The sequence below is a fragment of the Monodon monoceros genome, unplaced genomic scaffold (assembly GCF_005190385.1).
Source record: "Monodon monoceros isolate NGI ecotype Baffin Bay Population unplaced genomic scaffold, NGI_Narwhal_1 Super_Scaffold_20, whole genome shotgun sequence".
NCBI classification, from domain to species: Eukaryota; Metazoa; Chordata; class Mammalia; order Artiodactyla; family Monodontidae; genus Monodon; species Monodon monoceros.
Window position 1 is genome coordinate 16,164,202 of NW_021703777.1, and position 20,394 is coordinate 16,184,595.

The window sequence follows — 20,394 nt, forward strand, 5'->3', positions numbered from 1 at the left end:
CAAACCAAGAACATGGCATATCTCTCCATCTATTTGTATCATCTGTAATTTCTTTCATCAGTGTCCTTTAATTTCCTGCATACAGGTCTTTTGCTTCCTTTGGTAGATTTATTCCTAGATATTTTATTCTTTTTGTTGCAATGGTAAATGGGAGTGTTTCCTTAATTTCACTTTCAGATTTTTCATCATCAGTGTACAGGAAAGCTAGAGATTTCCATGCATTAATTTTGTACCCTGCTACTTAACCAAATTCATTGATTAGCTCTAGTAGTTTCCTCGTACCATCTTTAGGATTCTCTATGTATAGTATCATGTCATCTACAAACAGTGACAGCTTTACTTCTTCTTTTCCAATTTGGATTCCTTTTATTTCTTTTTTCTTCTCTGATTGCTGTGGCTAAAATGTCCAAAACTATGTTGAATAATAGTGGTGAGAGTGGGCAACCTTGTCTTGTTCCTGATCTTAGTGGAAATGGTTTCAGTTTTTCACCACTGAGGACAATCTTGGCTGTGGGTTTGTCATATATGGCCTTTATTATGTTGAGGAAAGTTCCCTCTATGCCTACTTTCTGGAGGGTTTTTATCATAAATGGGTGTTGAATTTTGTCGAAAGCTTTTTCTGCATCTATTGAGATGATCATATGCTTTTTCTCCTACAGATTCAATGCAATCCCTATCAAACTACCACTGGCATTTTTCACAAAACTAGAACAAAAAATTTCACAATTTGTATGGAAACACAAAAGACCCCGAATAGCCAAAGCAATCTGGAGAAAGAAAAATGGAGCTGGAGAAATCAGGCTCCCTGACTTCAGACTATACTACAAAGCTACAGTAATCAAGACAGTATGGTACTGGCACAAAAACACAAATATAGATCAATGGAACAGGATAGAAAGCCCAGAGATAAACCCACACACATATGGTCATCTTATCTTTGATAAAGGAGGCAAGAATATACAGTGGAGAAAAGACAGCCTCTTTGATAAGTGGTGCTGGGAAAACTGGACAGCTACATGTAAAAGAATGAAATTAGAACACGCCCTAACACCATACACAAAAATAAGCTCAAAATGGATTAAAGACCTAAATGTAAGGCCAGACACTATAAAACTCTTAGAGGAAAACATAGGAAGAACACTCTATGACATAAATCACAGCAAATCCTTTTTCAGCCACCTCCTAGAGAAATGGAAATAAAAACAAAAATAAACAAATGGGACCTAATGAAACTTCAAAGCTTTTGCACAGAAAAGGAAACCATAAACAAGATGAAAAGACCCCTCAGAATGGGAGAAAATATTTGCAAATGAAGCAACTGACAAAGGATTAATCTCCAAAATTTACAAGCAGCTCATGCAGGTCAATATCAAAAAAACAAACAACCCAATCCAAAAATGGGCAAAAGGCCTAAATAGACATTTCTCCAAAGAAGATATACAGATTGTCAACAAACACATGAAAGGATGCTCAACATCATTAATCCTAAGAGAAATTCAAATCAAAACTACAATGAGATATCATCTCACACCAGTCAGAATGGCCATCATCAAAAAATCTACAAACAATAAATGCTGGAGAGAGTGTGGAGAAAAGGGAACCCTCTGGCACTGTTGGTGGCAATGTAAATTGATACAGCCACTATGGAGAACAGTATGGAGGTTCCTTAAAAAACTAAAAATAGAGCTACCATATGACCTAGCAATCCCGGTACTGGGCATATACCCTGAGAAAACCATAATTCAAAAAGAGTCTTGTACCAAAATGTTCATTGCAGCTCTATTTACAATGGAGAGGACATGGAGGCAGCCTAAGTGTCCATCAACAGATGGATGGATAAAGATGTGGCACATATATACAATGGAATATTACTCAGCCATAAAAAGAAACGAAATCGAGTTATTTGTAGTGAGGTGGATGGACCTAGAGTCTGTCATACAGAGTGAAGTAAGTCAGAAAGAGAAAAACAAATAAAGTATGCTAACACATATATATGGAATCTAAGAAAAAAAAAAAAGGTCATGAAGAACCTAGCGGAAAGATGGGAATAAAGACATAGACCTACTAGAGAATGGACTTGAGGATATGGGAGGGGGAAGGGTACGCTGTGACAAAGTGAGAGAGTGGCATGGACATACATACACTACCAAACGTAAAATAGCTAGTGGGAAGCAGCCGCATAGCACAGGGATATCAGCTCGGTGCTTTGTGACCACCTAGAGGGGTGGGATAGGGAGGGTGGGAGGGAGGGAGACGCAAGAGGGAAGAGATATGGGAACATATGTATAACTGATTCACTTTGTTATAAAGCAGAAACTAACACACCATTGTAAAGCAATTATACTCCAATAAAGATGTTAAAAAAAAAGTCAACCTCTTTTGCAATGAAGAAATTTACTTCATAAAGTAAAAGCAAATATCAAAAGTAAACTCTATCCTCTCATCAATCAAAATAAAGGAGTCATTTTAAAACTGTGAACATGTGAAATGAAAATTAGTTATTTAAAACTCCACTGGAAACACTTTATGAAACCCATTAGTCCCTGGGGTTACCAATCATGCAATGATCATCTTAATGACTTATATTTGTTTGTAATTAATGTGTTTTTCTCTTTATTTTTATAACAGAGATCAATTTGTCTTATCTCCCTAAGTAATTTTTTGTAACTTTGCTACTGTATACTTGACATACAGTAAACTTTACATATTTAAACTGTACAATTTGACAAGTTTTGGCATGTCATCTGCATGAAATAATCACAACAATCATGATAATAAACATTTTTTCCATCCCCCAAAACTTTCTTGTGTTCCTTTGTTACCCACCTTCTATCCACCCTACCTTCTACCCACATTCACATGTAAACACTGATATAGTCTCTGTGACTATATGTTACTTTCCACTTCTAGAATTTTGTATAAATACAATCATATATTGTAAAATTTTTTTTTCTAGCTTCCTTCACACAGTATGATTTTAAGATTCATCATGTTCTTGTGTATATCTGTATTTCATTCATTTAAATTTCTGAGTAGTATTACATTTTATGGCTATCTTAGTCTGCTTATTATTCACTAGCTGATGAACATTTGGGCTGTTTCCAGTTTGGGGTTAATAATACTGGTTTTGGTTAATAACACTGCCATAAACATTCACATACATACCTCCCATTTCTCTTGAATAAATACTTAGGAGTAGAATGTCTGGGTCAATGGCAAGTGAATTTTAAACTTTTGGACTTTTGCAGGAAATGCCAAACTGCTTTCCAAAGTGGCTGTACATGGTTATCTCCTTACAAACTTACTTATATTGCAACTACATCGATCTTGGTATATATTTTTCTCTGAAGGTCAGAAACCTCTAAAATGCTTAGCTAAGAAAAAAAGATCAGAACCTAATGACTTTTAAGGAAAATATGAAAAAAAATTGGGAATTCATCATGACATTAAAGTATAGGTAGAATATATATATAAATGGAAAAAGGAATTTTCCCAGATAATATAAAAAATACAAATTATATTCCTCAGAATTTCTTTTTAAAGGCATTAATTCTACTTTTGGATGAAGTTCTTCCAGAGAAAAGATCACAGTTATTTTTATATCCCAAATACTACCACAGTGATTGGAACACATCAAGGTCATAATAGTGTTAATCATGAACTTAGATGAGCTAATAAAGGAGACAAATGGACAGAAATTATAATATGTGTAAAATACTAAGAACTTATAAGATAAAATGTTTTATACCACAATTGGGCTCTAATATATAATTTGTCTTACTTCTGTTTCCTAGCATTAAGTCTTCAGATCAAAACTGTTTTGTCTTTCTTTAATTTCAGTCTTGTAAGTATACAACAAAATTTTATTAAAGTATTTGAGATGTGACATATTAGAAAGAGAATGACAACTGAAAAAAATAAATAAAAGACACTTTGAGAAACAACCTTATACAGAAGATAAAGAAAGAAATTACATAAGAATGAAAGTAAAAAGTTAACTTCATTAAAAATTTAGCTGATACACGGTGCATCTATTTCACTGTGGTAAGCCATCAAAATAATTATGATTCCGTGAATGCAATCTAATCTCAGGCGAATGGGAAAAAGTCTGTCTTCCAATTAGCACGTTAGTGGGACTTGCCTAATTAAATCAGTTGAATACAAGTAGAAGAAAAGCCCCCTAAGTGTGCACTATGAGACTCATATGAAGAAACAGATGTAATCATGAATTTACAATGCACATTAGGAAATTGTTGGCAAGTGTTTAATATGTGATCTTTTTTTCTTTGTATAGAGCAAATCAAAGGTATAGGAAAGGTCTTAAGCCCTAGGGAAATGCTTAAATGTGCAAATTCAGATTTGAAAAATCTACTCTGTTAAAGCTTCTTTTATAAATTTATTTATTGATTGACTTTTGGCTGCATTGGGTTTTCATTGCTGCGCGCGGGCTTTCTGTAGTTGCAGCGAGCAGGGGCTACTCTTCATTGTGGTGCACGGGATTCTCACTGTGGCGGCTTCTCTTGTTGCAGAGCACAGGCTCTGGGAGCACAGGCTTCAGTAGTCGTGGCATGCACGCTCAGTAGTTGCGGCGCATGGGCTTAGTTGCTCCGTGGCATGTGGGATCTTCCCAGACCAGGTATCGAACCTGTGTCCCCTGCACTGGCAGGCGGACCCCCAACCACTGCGCCACGAGGGAAGCCCCAAAGCTTCTTTTTTAATTAAGCAATGATGTCTTAAAAGCATACTTCTAGAATTGGATGTGGGACCATAAAAATGGGTAAATTAATTTTCTAAATATAAACACCATATTAGAAGGTAATTAGAAAGTCCTCAGAGATATTTATCATTGTTACATGCTGCTTCCTTTGTTTTCCACTGTGTAGGGAACTGCTTTACTTTTCTTTGAATATCTTTTCCACACTAATCATTACATACATTTAAAAGTTAAGGATATCTTACTGTATGGAAGTTTTGTAAGTTTTTTAAGAGAAGAGAAAACAATTAGTAGAATTCATAAAATCTCATTTTTCCTTTCAATTATTATATTTAATATTTTTAAAAAGTTTGCATTTTATATAGATGAGAATAGGGATGTACTTACTTTCTTCAGAGACTCCTGTATTCTCTTAATATGGTAAAAAGTAAGAAAACAGAAAAATTTTGGACTGGGACATAGCATTTGAATAAAATGATTTCATAAAAGATCTTTTGCATTTTATATCAATGGCATCAGATTCATCGAGAGCTTCTATTTCTACAGGTACACTTAAAAAAAGAAGAGAAGAGAAGAAAAAAGCAGAAATGGCAAAAGAACTGGTAAAGATACTGAAAGTATGTCCAAACAAATAGGAAATAGCACAGATGTAAGAAGATTATCATCGTACATCAGCAAAAATAACAAGATCTATTTCACTAGGAAGCAGCAATAAAAACCTGAGAAGAGAATCAGGATTCCGATTTCTAGTTCAGGGTCTGTTACAATGTAACTGGAACACTAGGGGAGCCCCAGAGTCAAATACTCCTACAGCAAAAGTGACCTTGGTGGCTAAGAAGGTATGTCTCTTAAGAACTGATCATATATGAGGGAGGTAAGAAGTTGACATTACTAGCTATAGAGTTTATAAGAAATGCAAATTAGCCACTTGAGCTAAAGTACAATACTGTTCTTTTCTCGATGTTCTGGCGTTTTTTGCACGCTGGGAAGAGGAAGTCTTCAGGGAGAAGGGAATATGCTCAAGTTAAGAAGCAGGGATGCATCTACAACACACTTAAGAACAAGTGAATTCTTAAACATTAAATATACTGAAACAAGGTTTATAACTCATGAATACATGCATCCTAAGTAAGACAGACACTTGAAGTCAATTTCTAAATGTCCCGTTTCATTAGTCATGGATTTATTATATAGAGGTTTCAATGGTATTAATGCCATCACTACACCATGTGTAGGATCGAAAATATAGTCATGCTGGTATCAAGGACTTAAATGATGGAGTTAAGGTCTTGACTAGTCATCTCCATATCACTTTTAACATGTTTTCTGTCTTTCAATTCTCACATAAGCTATAAAACAATGACTGGTTGATATAAAATGTAGGAATCAGATTGCGATGAATGCCTCAAATAGCTTGTCTCAGAGGTTATGTAGAATATGAGTCATTTTGCTGTTAATCACTTTAAATGAACATGGTATCTTCAAAGTTAGGACAGATTTCATCCTCAAGACACAGTAAAGTGCAAAATTTTTTTATCAAAGAGTAAAGATAAAATCATTTCTTCATCCACCTGCCATGCAGGGGAAACAGGTTCGAGCCCTGGTCCAGGAAGATCCCACATGACGTGGAGCAACTAAGCCCCTGCGCCACAACTACTGAGCCTGCTCTCTACAGCCCACGAGCCAGAACTACTGAGCCCATGAGCCACAACTACTGAAGCCCGTGCACCTAGAGCCCGTGCTCCGCAACAAGAGAAGCCACCGTAATGAGAGGCCTGTGCACCGCAAAGAAGAGTAGCCTCTGCTCGCCGCAAATAAAAAGAAAGCCCGTGCGCAGCAACGAAGACCCAACACAGCCAAAAATAAATAAATAAATTTCTTCATGAAGTTATTATTTACTTCTGATATTTATGTAGGGCAATTAAAAATAACTAATATAAAACTGCAGAACTGCATCCTTCTCACAATCTGTGTAAGTACTGACAGGCAATTGTACACAATCAAAAAGCAGGCTACTAGAATCTGGTTTCTCATAGTGTATTTTGCTTAGCAGTTGCCTTCACTGTTCTTTCTGTGCTTTGATGAAGATGGCATCCAGCAGCACTTGTGCTTGCTGTTTGCATATCAAAGCCATTTTCTGAACTAATGAAGTTAGACAATTAAGTGAAAAATTTATAGACTTTAAAATGTAATGGAAGAACAGGAAGTATGTAAGTGCACTGTTACCGACTAACTCTTCAGTGTGTCAGAAATCATTTGCCTAAAATCCCTTACTTGCAGTAAGAAAATTCACTTTAATGTTCTCTCCTCCACCAGTGGTTAGGTGAATGATAAGATACCAACGAGCAAACTAACAGCCAATAAAATAAACATTTAAAACTATGTAAAAATCTAAGAAATTTTCATAGCTGTTCCAGTGAGATACTGTAAGGAAAGAAAGACTGAGGGTAACAATATAGGTTTTAGTCAGAATAATTTTGACTCAAGGATTTCAGCTGAAATCCATTTCTAATATACTTTTTTTTTTTTTTTTTTTAACTATCTCCAGGATCCCAAAGGTCTCTGCCCCAGGCCCAGGGGACCTTTCTTTTGAGCTCCTGAGACACTAGCACCAGCTGAGCTGTGCTCCTCTTCAGAAACTTGAATCACATTAACAAAAGGTATCTCCAAGCTTTCAAGTTTTAATAATTCCAATCTACTCCCTTTGTTTCCCAGGCCTAAGGATGGTGGCATTGCTTGTTACTACTTGCGTGATACCTTAGTGTTCCCTCTTTGCCTTTTGGAGTTCTCCAATATCCACAGTTCCTTGTATTACTTTATTTCAAAATAACTAGTGTGGTTCTGTCTCCTGACTAGACCCTGACTGATAATAGGCCCTCTTTGCCTAAATATACCATTATAACTTTTCTGTCTGCAGCAGCTACCCAGTATGAAAGGAGGCACCCTCCCAGGCTTTCAGAGATGAAGTGGAATTCATACTTCAGTAATTCTGGGATTTCTTAACCTGAGTCTCCATGTATTCCACCACTACTACACAACCCCCAGTCTTACCAGAGTTCACCCACAATGTGGGAGAGCATGAAGCTGGCCTCGTGCTCAAATCTCAAATGCCTTGCTTTGCTACCTTTCTCTATCCTTTTCTAGTCTTCCAATCTAGGAAGGGCTTTCTCGTTCACTGTAGCAGGAAAATTCCCTTATCCTGCAATTTCCCTATTCTCTTTCTTACAGTAATATTCTTATAGTTCTGCCATCACCATGAAAAGAACATACTCCAGCTACCCCACCGGTCCCAAGAGCCACCCCAGTCAAATGGCATCATGAATCAGAGCTTCCCCAGCAAACCTCCAGCCTGAAGTAAGCTTCTCTAGCAGACCTGCAAACTTATCAGTAATAAGTGCTTTTTATTATATACTACTAAGATTTTGAGTTTGTTTATTATCCATAAATAGCTACTTTATATAAAAGTTGGGCCTCTTAGCCAAACTCTAGTTCTGGAATATTTAAAGGAAAGTGAAAATTAGACAACACTTTCCATTATTTTCAAAGCTCCATTATAAAGCCATGGCCCCCACAACTACTGCCTCTGAAAAGAACTTCAAGAAATGTTTCCAAAGTAAAAAACCGAACATTTATTCTTTCTGCTTCTTTGCATTCCTGACATAGCAACACCATGCAAAACAGAGGGTCCTCTGGTTGAGGAAGGTGAATGTCACTTACAAAGAAGTGTAAAAAGCAAAAGACATTACCATATTTTAATAGAGGCTCCTTATTCATATTATGAAATATTGAAAAGACAGCATAGGCTTTGAAGTGGGATTTACTTAGCTCTGAGCCGTAACCCTGCCATTCACAATTTTTATAGCTAACTTACTTACAGCTTACTGTGGGTAACACAATGAAATAAGTGTCGCAAGCAATAATATACTTAGTTCTTACTATGACCCTATCAGGTTATGCCTACTTAATTTATTATCACTACTTAATAATTGAGGAAACAGATTTAGAGACTAGAAAAGCATTTCTCTGATGCCAAAGCTTTTGCTTTTAAACTTCATTCAGGGATGATATTCAAAATATTTAACAAATCAAATGAATATAAACTAATAGATAAATAAATATATAAATCAAAATTTATTTTTAAAATTCCCTTCATTCTCAACTCTGAGTATTATAAAACTCTATATCAAGTGATAAAATTTGTAGTGCAACTGTTCAGCAAATAATTCTAATATATTTCAAGTCATTTGTTAATTTTTATAAAATATTAGTATAATTTTTGTTATATTTTTTGAGACCAATTGTCACTAATCAAATGAGGCCCCTTTCTGAGCCATGCCTCAATATAAGAAAGTACATCAAATTCTTCCAGTGATTTTTCCACTAAATAGTCATTGGTTAATTTTTGGTCTGAATGACTAGAGGAAAGTTATTAACTTCACTACTGTTTCATGATGCTGAATCCTCATCAGTTTCTGCTAAACAGAAATTCCATTTCAAAAAAAAAGTTCTATCCCTTATAATAATGTCTGAGATCTCTACAGTCATATCTCTTTTGTTTTAAATCACAAAAATCATTTACTATATTGTCATATTTATTTTATTGTCATATTTATTTTAGTTAAGCCTAATTCTTCAGCCCAAAGGGGAGTAACACAGAAAGACCCTTAAAAGAATGGATTCTATTGATGGACTGCCTCGGTGTGAATTCTGACTGCCATTTAAAGACTTTAAACTCAGTTTCCACATTTTTAAAGATGGCCATTATTATAGTACTCAGGTGAGTTAATAAACATTTGAAATGGTCCCTGGCATAGAACAAGCACATTATAAGCATTAGCTCTTATTTTTATTAATAAAATTAATTTCATTAATATCTGTAACCATTAAATGAAGGTGAAATGTAACAGGATCTCAGGGGTGATTCCCCTAACACACATTCAACACCAAAAAGTTCAACACTAACAATCTTCCTTAAAGTCCTTTGGTGTGTAAGAAGGGGAGATTTATTTGCATTTCACTCCTAACCTGCCTAGGTTGCCCTCTGGAGTCTTAACTGTATTAAGAATCTTTTTGAGACTAATCACTGTGTGAGAGTCTTAGGCTCTCTTTCATTCTCTGGAGGTCTCTGAGGCTATACAAATTAAAACTCAAGGTCACCTAGTTTGGCAAATGTCCTCAGGGTGACAGTTGGCTTCAGTGCTCTACTTGCCACTCTGGGTCCCTCCTTAACTTAGCCTGTGTACTCCTCTCTTTCTAAATCTTGGAAGCATTTGTGAATATGTTTTGTTTCTATTTTATCTAGAATTTTGGTTGTTTGCAGAGAATGAGTCAGTACAGGCACCAGTATGTCATAATGCCATTCCAAATGCATGCTCCTCATAAACTCAGGAGTATTATTTTTACTTTTATTTTAAAATAATATCTTCACATCATGAATAAAAATCAAATCATATGCAAGTGTCTAAAATAAATGGTAAAATTGTCCTCCTTGACCTCTCCCTGGTTCCAGTCCCAGAAATAATTTATTTTAATAGTAATTGAGTTTTTTAAGTTTGAGGTGTGTGGGGTTTTTTTGTATTTACCATTACAAATTTAATATAAGGACTTATACTGTAATTTGTCAATTTTTGACAATATCTGTTAACTCCGCACTATGAAATAAGAGAATTGCCATATTTCACTGCCTCCTACCTTTCACCTCCTGATTTTATCAATGATATTAAGATTTCTAATATTTATATTGCTGTACTATAATTAAATCTTCTGCAATGTGTATAGATTGATTTCAAATCAACAATATTAAAACAGCATTTAGAATATCATGATTATTCCCCACTGAACCAACTAGTGCAGCGAAACACATAGAGGAGTAAATAAAATTCTGTGGTCACAAAACCCCTGACTCTTGAAGAATGTCCCAAGCATGAACTAAAAATGCCTTCCTTATTAATTTGTTTCCACTTTTCTCTACTTCATCCAGAAATGCTGAGTTTCTATTCTCTATGTTTATATGTTTATGTCACATTTTTCTTATTTCCTTTTTTTTTTTTTTTTTTGCTAGAGCATGTTCACATATGGGGTTGTGAAGGTACTAAACTTTCCAAGCTCTTCCATGTCAGAAAATTATTTTCTTGATTCATTTAATTGAAATTTTGGGTAGAGGCAGAATTCTTTACCCAAAATTATTTCCTCTTAGAAATTTTAGAAAATATTATCCTACCATTTCCTAGCTTTGAAATGTCCCTAATGCTGCTGAGAAAGTGTTGATATCAGTATGTTTCTCATCCCATTGTAGGTGACCCAGTTACTTTTCTCTGTGGAAGCTTCAAGGGTATTTTCTTTATTTCTAGTCTTCTGAAAACGCAAAAGAATGTGAGAAGAATACATATCTTTGAAAATTTGTCCTCTATGGTATTTTGTTGAGCTCTTCTAATTGAAGACATGTGTTTTTTTCTGTTCAAGATAACTTACTGTTTTTTACATCAAATACTGCAAACTACCATCCTAGCATTCTGCTCCTGGAATGCCTAATAATCAGATGTTTGGCTTGTGCCTAGCCTCCATTAATATTTTCAATCTCTTTGTCTTTTTATATTCAACTAATCCTTATATCATAGTTTTTAAAAAAGTTATTTCATTGGGACCTTGTAAAAAGAAGGGAGATGTATATATATGCTCTGTCTTTCACATGAAACAGAAGTCTGGATTTTTAAATATTTTTATGTAAAACTTTTATGTAACATGTTGAAAATTAAACTATATGCCCTCCTTCAAGATTGCAGCATGTCCATATATATAAAATGTAAATATATAGGAGGTAAATTTTCTAATATTTTTATTTGATGTGAAAATTATAAAATTAATTCCATTATTTTAAAAGTTTGAGATCAATAATTTGAATTTTTCACTAGATACATATCATACACCCACATGTTTGAAGGGTATTCTCATTTATGGAAGGGATTCAAAAACCAAAGAGTTCTATGTGACTAAACTATTTCGCTTCTTGGGTAAGCTGAGTACCAACCAATCCTTTTAAATGCAAGTGTTTCTTGAGGGGAAAAAAGGACAATGCTATCAAAAAATCTACAAACAATAAATGCTGGAGAGGGTGTGGAGAAAAGGGAACCCTCCTACACTTTTGGTGGGAATGCAAACTGCTACAGCCACTATGGAGAACAGTATGGAGGTTCCTTAAACAACTAAACATAGAGCTACCATATGATCCAGGAATTCCACTACTGGGCATACCTCCAGAGAAAGCCATAATCAAAAAAGATACACGCACCCCAATGTTTACTGCAGCTCTGTTCACAATAGCCAAGATGTGGAAGCAACCTAAATGTCCATCAACAGAGGAATGGATAAAGAAGATGTGGTACATATATACAATGAAATATTACTCAGCCAATAAAAGAGTGAAATAATGCCATCTGCAGCAACATGGATGGACCTAGAGATTATCATACTAAGTGAAGTCAGACAGAGAAAGACAAATATCATATGATATTGCTTATATGTGGAATCTAAAAAAAGGCTACAAATGAACTTATCTACAAAGCAGAAATAGAGTTACAGATGTAAAAAATAAACTTATGGTTACCAGAGGGTATGTGGGGCAGGAGGGACAAATTGGAAGATTGGGATTGACACATATACACTACTAAATATAAAATAGATAACTAATAAGAACCTGCTGTATAGCACAGGGAACTCTACTCAATACTCTGTAATGGCCTATATGGGAAAAGAATCTAAAAGAGAGTGGATATACCTATATGTATAACAGACTCACTTTGCTGTACACCTGAAACTAACACAACATTGTAAATCAACTATACCCCAATAAAAATTATAATAAATAAATAAATAATAAAAAGGAATTTCCAGATGCAGTGAGAGACAAAGATAAAAGAGGAAAATGTAAGTTAGGTAAAAACAATTGGTAGGCAACTCATCTTCCTTTAGAACAGATCTCTATCATCTTTTTTCACTACAAACATAAAGTGTAACTTACACATGTGCGTTCCTATAGGTACCTTCAGAAATTTGCAGTTTTTTCCTAGTAGCTACTATATTACAAGAGAAATAAAGCGTTATATTAGTAATAAATTACTTATGACATACTTCACCATGGATCCAAAGGTGTGTATAACAATGATTCACTTGAGAAACACAACACAACCCTAAAATTCCTCAAGATTAATAAATAATCTACTAAAACAAACCATTTATTTAACAATTATGAAAATCTCTTAAATGTCAAGACACTGGTAGATGATTCTAAACTATCTTTTGAACTTATAGCTACAAAAAGTCTCATAGAAACTGATGCTAATTTTGACTCCATCTCTCAGATTCAATTAATGCCTCAGAAAAAAAATAAGTCCCTTCCTTAATGACTCTCATCAAATTAATCTAATTCCTATGAGTTCCTAGACATTCACAGCTATATTAACTTAACTAGCACTGCATTTGTACTTCATTTACATGAGTTCTTCCTAATCTTGTACCATTTACTTCACCATTGAAAACACTGTAAATGAACTCTTGGCATTGTGTACCTAGTAGAATTTTAGTTCAGCAATTCTGCTTCTCGGTTGACTGGCTACATTTTACAACCTGGTTAATGATCCTGTTTTGGTCATTTGTTACTAACAATATCTTATAATAACAGTCCAATTTCTATAAAAATTTATTTTAACAATACCTGTACACATAAGTCTAACCTTTTATCTTTAAATTTCACTTTGATCTTTTAATAAGTTTAATCTGAATGAAATAGTTAAGTATACAGCTTTAAATTTCACATGCTTTACTTATTTTAATTTATTCAATATTAGTTATTTATAAAAAATGGAAATTGAGGTAGCAAAATTCTTATCAACACAATTTAAAATACAGATTAACAGGGATAAAAAATGTCACTGAAAAGTCTTAAGTCTCAAGATAGATTCAAATTGAAAAGGGAAAATATTTGCACTTATGAGGAAACTGAGTTGAACCTAAAGTAAACAAACTTTCCACTTCATATACAACACAAGTTGAGTTTGTCTATATGGCCTAATGAATGCTCTCTGACCCTTAAGGAGATGTTCCACATAATATTTTTCTCACAGAGAAATGCTAGACTTCTGCTTAGCTTCAAGAATTTCATTGGACTTTAAAAATATGGAAGTAGCATACTAGCTGAAGATATTACAGCAGGCTACCAGGTACCTCTCTCAGGTCCTAATATAATGCTTATGTTATTCAGTCTCCTCCATGATTCCTAAATTACAAATACATGTGGTCATAGAAAAGCCTTCTTACCATATCTGATACTTTAGTAGTTCTTTCTGTTCTTGAAGAGAAAGCAGCATATCGATTAGTCAAGTTAGGTAGTTCATCAGAAATTTCACAGGCCTGTGAATTCAAAAAAAAATTTTGAAAGAAGTATATCACTTATTTTATTTTTATCAATACAAAGGTCATGATTAATAAATTTACAATAAGCTCAGTAATATGGCTCTGTCACTAGAGATACACATATATTTATTTTAAAAAACTTTTAAATGGAATATAGTAAAAGACGTTAAATCAATGAGATATTAAAATGGGAAAAGGTTGATTACATGAACTTCTACGAAAGTAAGATGGATCTGCATACATTATTTAAACATGGTAGGGGCAAGTTATTAGCTATACTGTAATGTGAAATTCAGAAACAATTCTTGTCCTGATTCATAACTAGCAGGTTGTAATATCAAAAATATATAAGATATTTGGTCAATTATACAGTATTATTTGTTAATAACTAATTATTAATACATGAAATAGAAATATATTAACAATAACTATTTAAATTGATTATGTGGCAATCCTGGATTAATAAATTTTCTAAGCAAAATGATCCACACTCTCTTAAACATAATTCCTTAAATGCAGTGAAGATGCAAATTAATAAGCTAGAGGAAGTTGATAATCTAAAAATTTAATTAGCAATTAGTTAATCCTTGTGATATTATACTCCTTCTGATTTATTATACAATTTAGCCATTTGTATTCATTTAGTAATTTAAACCATATAACCAGCAGTAACATTCTTTGTATATACAAAAAGGATGAGGATTTATTTTCCCATTTTTATACACTTCACTGTTTTTATTTCAGAGTTTGATATTCATATTTAATACTTCAGGATTTAACACCTAGAAGAATAGCTAGGTATTTCTTTCTTTGTTCTTTTTTTTCAGGAACATTGATCTACTAAAAAATTCATCTCTCACATACTGTATCTTTGAAACTATATGCTTCACTACCCTAAATGCTGAAGTTGGTACTTCTCTTTTCCTCATGTTTTATTGCTACATAGCCACTCAAAAGAAAATAGGTAGATTCTATCACTTTCACAAACAGAAAAATCACGGTTTCACATCATGTAGAAATGTGAAATCCTTCAAATATAGAGCATCTGAGCCATCATTATTACTTCATGTGATTTTTAAATTTATTGAAGCTGAAAAATAATTTACTTGCATAATAATTTTATTACTATCATGTATATGGTATTAGAAATTATGAAATAAGTTCAAAAGCATTTTACAATTTTTACTGTTTAGTAGTAGAAATTAACAAGCTCAAGAAATGACTTTGGCTTTAGAGGGAATGAGTAGTTTGCATAGGACCACATTTTAACCAAATAAATCCAATATAAAATATAACAAAATAAAATCCATATTTTTTCTTTGTTATAAATATGATTTGTTATAAATCCAGATAAAATACAACAAAATTCTATTTTTAAAGTCTTCATAGGGCTATGAATGCTTCCAACTCTATGAACTGCCAGTACAGACAAGCGGGGGCTAAGATTCTGAAGAGGATAGAACCTCTGAAAGTTTAGCGATCAATCTGCAGATGCTTTTTTCCTGGGACATTTGCTGATAAACAGGCAACAGAGAAAGAATCTGGGTTTAGACCTGGCAGAAGGCTGCCATTAAGGAGCTGGAAAATAAGCTTGTTGTGGTCTTGTTGGGCCACATAACAAAATTGCAGATTTGAGGAGCCTCAAAACACATGGTCTGTTTCCCTATCAAGATGTTTGCAAAGGGGTGGGGAGCAAGGTGACACTAAAACTCTAAGTTAAAACTCTGAGACACAGAGTCATTAAAGATTACAGTTCAGAACATGGGGGTGGGGATGGTTAAACATGTCAGGCTCACAGTTGAAATCCCCAGAAAACAATACTTTATAAAAATGAATAAAAAAGAGGTAAACTAAGCCCTAGAAAAACTGTAATAGCCACAGCCATGATTAAATTAAGTTGATCTCCTCTGACTTCTACCTGCTTTGCAGAAAAAAGTATGAAATCTCTCGAGCAGAATATAACACTATTAAAGTCTCTGTATTATATACAATATCTAGCACTCTATTAAAAATTATGGGACATGCCAAAAGACAGACATGCATGATCAAATATCAAGAGAAAAAATCACAGAAAATAACAACAGACCCATAGGTGATCCAGATATTGGAGTTGGCAGACAGAACTTTAAAATAACTATGATTAATTTGTTCAAGAAAACATAGGGTGAGCAGGCTGCTCAGATCTACAATGCCGTGAAAGAAGCTAGGTTTATTCTATCTTGTTTCTTTCCTACTCCCTCTCCCTACCCTTGGTATTGTCCTCATCAACATGGTCAGCTTTGACACTACGGCCATATCAACCACTGCTCTAGCCTGTAAGAAGGGCAAAAGAAAAAGTGAAGGGAAATAAACTTTATTTTTAAAATAGTGTGAGCAGAATGTTGCACACATCACTTCTACTCATCTTTGAATAGCCAAAAGTTAGTCAAATTGCCACATGCAGCTTCAAAGACTTTTGGGAAATGTAACCCCAGGCTGGGAGTTTATACTAAAACTGTGAGTGGATTGTTGGTTTTATATTACTCAAAAAATATAAAGGAGAAGAAAAATTAACAGTTTTTTTCCTATATTTGTTGCAACTGAAATAGTTTTCAAGAAAGAATTGATCAGGACAGTTATATGACTGAGATTTTTAACAAGATAAGCAAAAGTATTTTGATTGTGAAATTCATAATGAAATATGGGAATGTAAATTTACAACTATTTTAAAAGACAGGATGAATAAGCAGGTCCCCACATCGGGAGGAAGAAGCAAATATTAATACAGTAAATTTTTTTGTCATATATTTAAATGTTAAACTGACCGTGTGTTCTTGCAATAAATACAAACTGATAGTGATTTTTCCCTTTCCACATACCACTGATTAATGTTGGCAATATTTTGTTTAGGATTTTGTATCTATGTTTGTAAAAGAGATGGAACAGGATTTTTTTTCCATTTATTCAAATCTATTTGTCAGATTTGGGAATTAGAATTTTGCTAGCATCATAAACTGAGTTGGGAAATATTCCTGCTCAAATATTCAAAGGAAATATTCAAACAATTCCTTTAAGATTCAAAAATTCTTCCTTAATTGGTTGGTAGAATTCTTAAAGCAAATCATCTAATCCTAGATTTTCTATGTGAGAAGGCTAACTGTAGATATTGTACAATTAGTTCTTTCTATTTTTCTGTTGTTACATCAAATGTTCAAAATAAATGTCATACATTTATATTATTTTGTGTTGATAATATCTGTATGACATGTAATGTGGACCCTTTTTTTATTCTTGATATTAGAAGTCTGTGCCTTCTTTCATTGTTTCTTGATCAGTTATGCCAAGGAGTTATAAAATGTACTAGAAATTTCCAAGAACCACCTTTTAGCTTTGTTGATTTTCTATATTTTATATTGTTTTCTCTTACTAATTTTTGCTCATGTATAACTTATGTCCTACTCTCTCTGCAGAGAAATATATAGATAATCAATTTTTAACTTAAAAAAAAGAAAACACAGGGGGAAAATTTTTGAAAAAAATGCTTTAAATCATGGAGACTTCCTCCTGAGAAGTGAAATCATAAGAAATAATGAAATAGCCACTCTAGAACTGAAAAACAGAATATCTGAAATTAAGAACTCAATAGAATGATTTAATAGCAATTGAAACAGTTGAAAAAAAATTTTGTGAACTGAAAGATAGCTCTGTAGAAAATACCTAACTGAAGCACAAAGATAAAAAGGAGGCATAATACAGAGGGCTTATAAGACATGCTGGGGGTATGGGGCATAGGTATAACATACTTATTTATTAGTGTCCCAGAAAGACAAGCAGGAAAGAAATGTAACAGAAGAAATATATGAACATATAATAGTCAAGAATTATTTAAAATTGATGAAAGACATCAATCCAGAGAATCAAAGGCTCTGCAAACCTCAAGCAAGTAAACATACCATATCACCCAGCAATCCTACTCCTGGGCATATACCCAGAGAAAACCATAATTTGAAAATACACATGCACCTCAATGTTCATTGCAGCACTATTTACAATAGCCAGGACATGGAAGCAACCTAAATGTCCATCAACAGAGAAATGCATAAAGAAGTTGTGGTACATATATACAATGGAATAGTACTCAGCCATAAAAAGGAACAAAATTGTGCCATTTGCAGGGACATGGATGCACCTAGAGACTGTCATACGGAGTGAAGTAAGTCAGAAAGAGAAAAATAAATATTGTATAATATCGCTTATGTGGAATGGACACCAAGCAGGGAAAGGGGGGGTGGGGTGAATTAGGAGATTGGGATTGACATATATACACTACTATGTATAAAATAGATAACTGAGAACATACTGTATAGCACAGGAAACTCTACTCAATGCTCTATGATGACCTAAACGGGAAGGAAATAGAAAAAAGAGGGGATATATGTATACGTATAGCTGATTCACTATGCTGTAAAGCAGAAACTAACACAACATTGTAAAGCAATGTTGAATGAATAAAAATTAAAAAAAAGAAAACCACACTCTTGACACATAAAATACAAAGACCAAATAATAATAATTGTTTTCAAAAGAGAAACAATAAGTATGACAACTTACTTCTCAATAGAAATCACATAAGGCCTAAAGCAATGGAATAACATGTTTAAAGTGCTGAAAGAAAATAACTACCAACATAGAAATCTTTGTCCCCAAAATAAAAAATGACCAAAGGGAGCTTTTCAGAAAGAGGAAAAATGATTCCATATGGAAATGCAGAAAGAAATGAAGCACAACAGAAAGGTTAAATGTGTGAAGAAATATTGACTATACAAAACAATAATATTCAAAGAGTTTAAATATAAGGAAACTTAAAATATATGACAATAATTAAACAAAAATAGGAGATAGCAAAACAGAGCTAAAATGTTCTAAGTTAGCATTATTGAGAAAGTGGTAAAAGTAATCCTTTTAATTGGACTGCAAAAAGTAAAGGATGTAGATTGTAATTTTTATGGTAACTACTAAAAGAACAGTAAAACAATGCATAAGAAAAATGTAATAGAGGTAGATGAAGTCGAAAAATATAAAATATTTGATTAATTCAAAAAAGGTGAGGTAAGAAAAAATGCTAAAACAAGTGGGCTGATAGAATATATGAAATAATATGGTTCATATAGGCACAAATATATCAGTAATCACATTAACCATAAATGGATTAATACTACTGTTAAACACAAAGTTTATCAGACTGGATTTTTAAAACTCATATGTTTTTAGGGTATATCTTTCACTCTTGATTATAGTTTCTCAAATTTTATATAAACTACTAGTGTCTGAGTTATACCTATGGGTAGTTTTTAATTGTCAGTAATAATAACAAGACTTACTGAGTCCTTACCATGTGCCAGAAGCTATTTAAATTATTTTACATGTACTGATTCATTTAGTATTCATAATAACGTTTTGAGGTATGTTCTATTATGATCTCCATATTACTAAGGCATAAAGAGTTCAAATAAATTTCACAAGGTCAGTGCAAAGCAAGAAAATATTCTCACAAACTCTGCCACCAGAGATCATGCTCATAATCACTGTGCTATACTGTCTCAATATCTGCAGTAGAGAATAAAGACTATTTATAATGAGGGCTTTTTAAAATTTTTTCTTGAAACATAATTTTAATAATTTGTTTTATCTAAATATAATGTTACTCAGAATAATGAACTCCTAGTACATTTTAAAAATATACAAGTATTCTAAAAACTACTAACATTCATTATGCATTTAAAATATACTTATATCAACACTTAAACATGGTTAAGATGGTAAATTTAACATTATGTGTTTTCTACCACATGATAGACAGACAGATATCACACTATAAAAGTTAAAGAAAAAACATATGTCAAAGGTTAATGACAGAAAAATAATACTCAAAATTACATCTAGCAATTTAGAAAATCTAGCAATCTAGAAAAACGAAGATGTTTTAGAGTATGTATGGACATGTTAAACTTGTTCTTATGTTTGCATCTCAATAATAAACTGGTGAATTTAACAGAAAACAAATTAAATTGACAGAAACCAGAGTGCTATTTTGGGGAGGCTATCATATGTATAACTGGGGCCTCTGGGAGCAAAAAATATTTTTTAAAAAAGGTCTAAAAGTTAAGGATATATAGATGTAAGAACTATGAAGAGTCTGAGATTTTTATCTACCTCAAGCTAACAAGTTAACCTGCCACAGTTTCTCTGATGCTGGCAAAAGACATGAGATTCCTGAGACAGAAACAAAGGAC

General features: G+C 33.4%; 1 protein-coding gene across 1 annotated transcript in view; it reads right to left on the reverse strand.

Annotated features, from left to right (window-relative positions):
* The window catches only part of STPG2 (sperm tail PG-rich repeat containing 2), a 550,510-nt gene that overhangs the window by 404,686 nt on the left and 125,430 nt on the right, over nucleotides 1-20,394 (reverse strand). Inside the window, 1 exon segment of the mRNA XM_029234789.1 lies at nucleotides 14,027-14,119. Coding sequence (XP_029090622.1) covers nucleotides 14,027-14,119 — 93 coding nt within the window.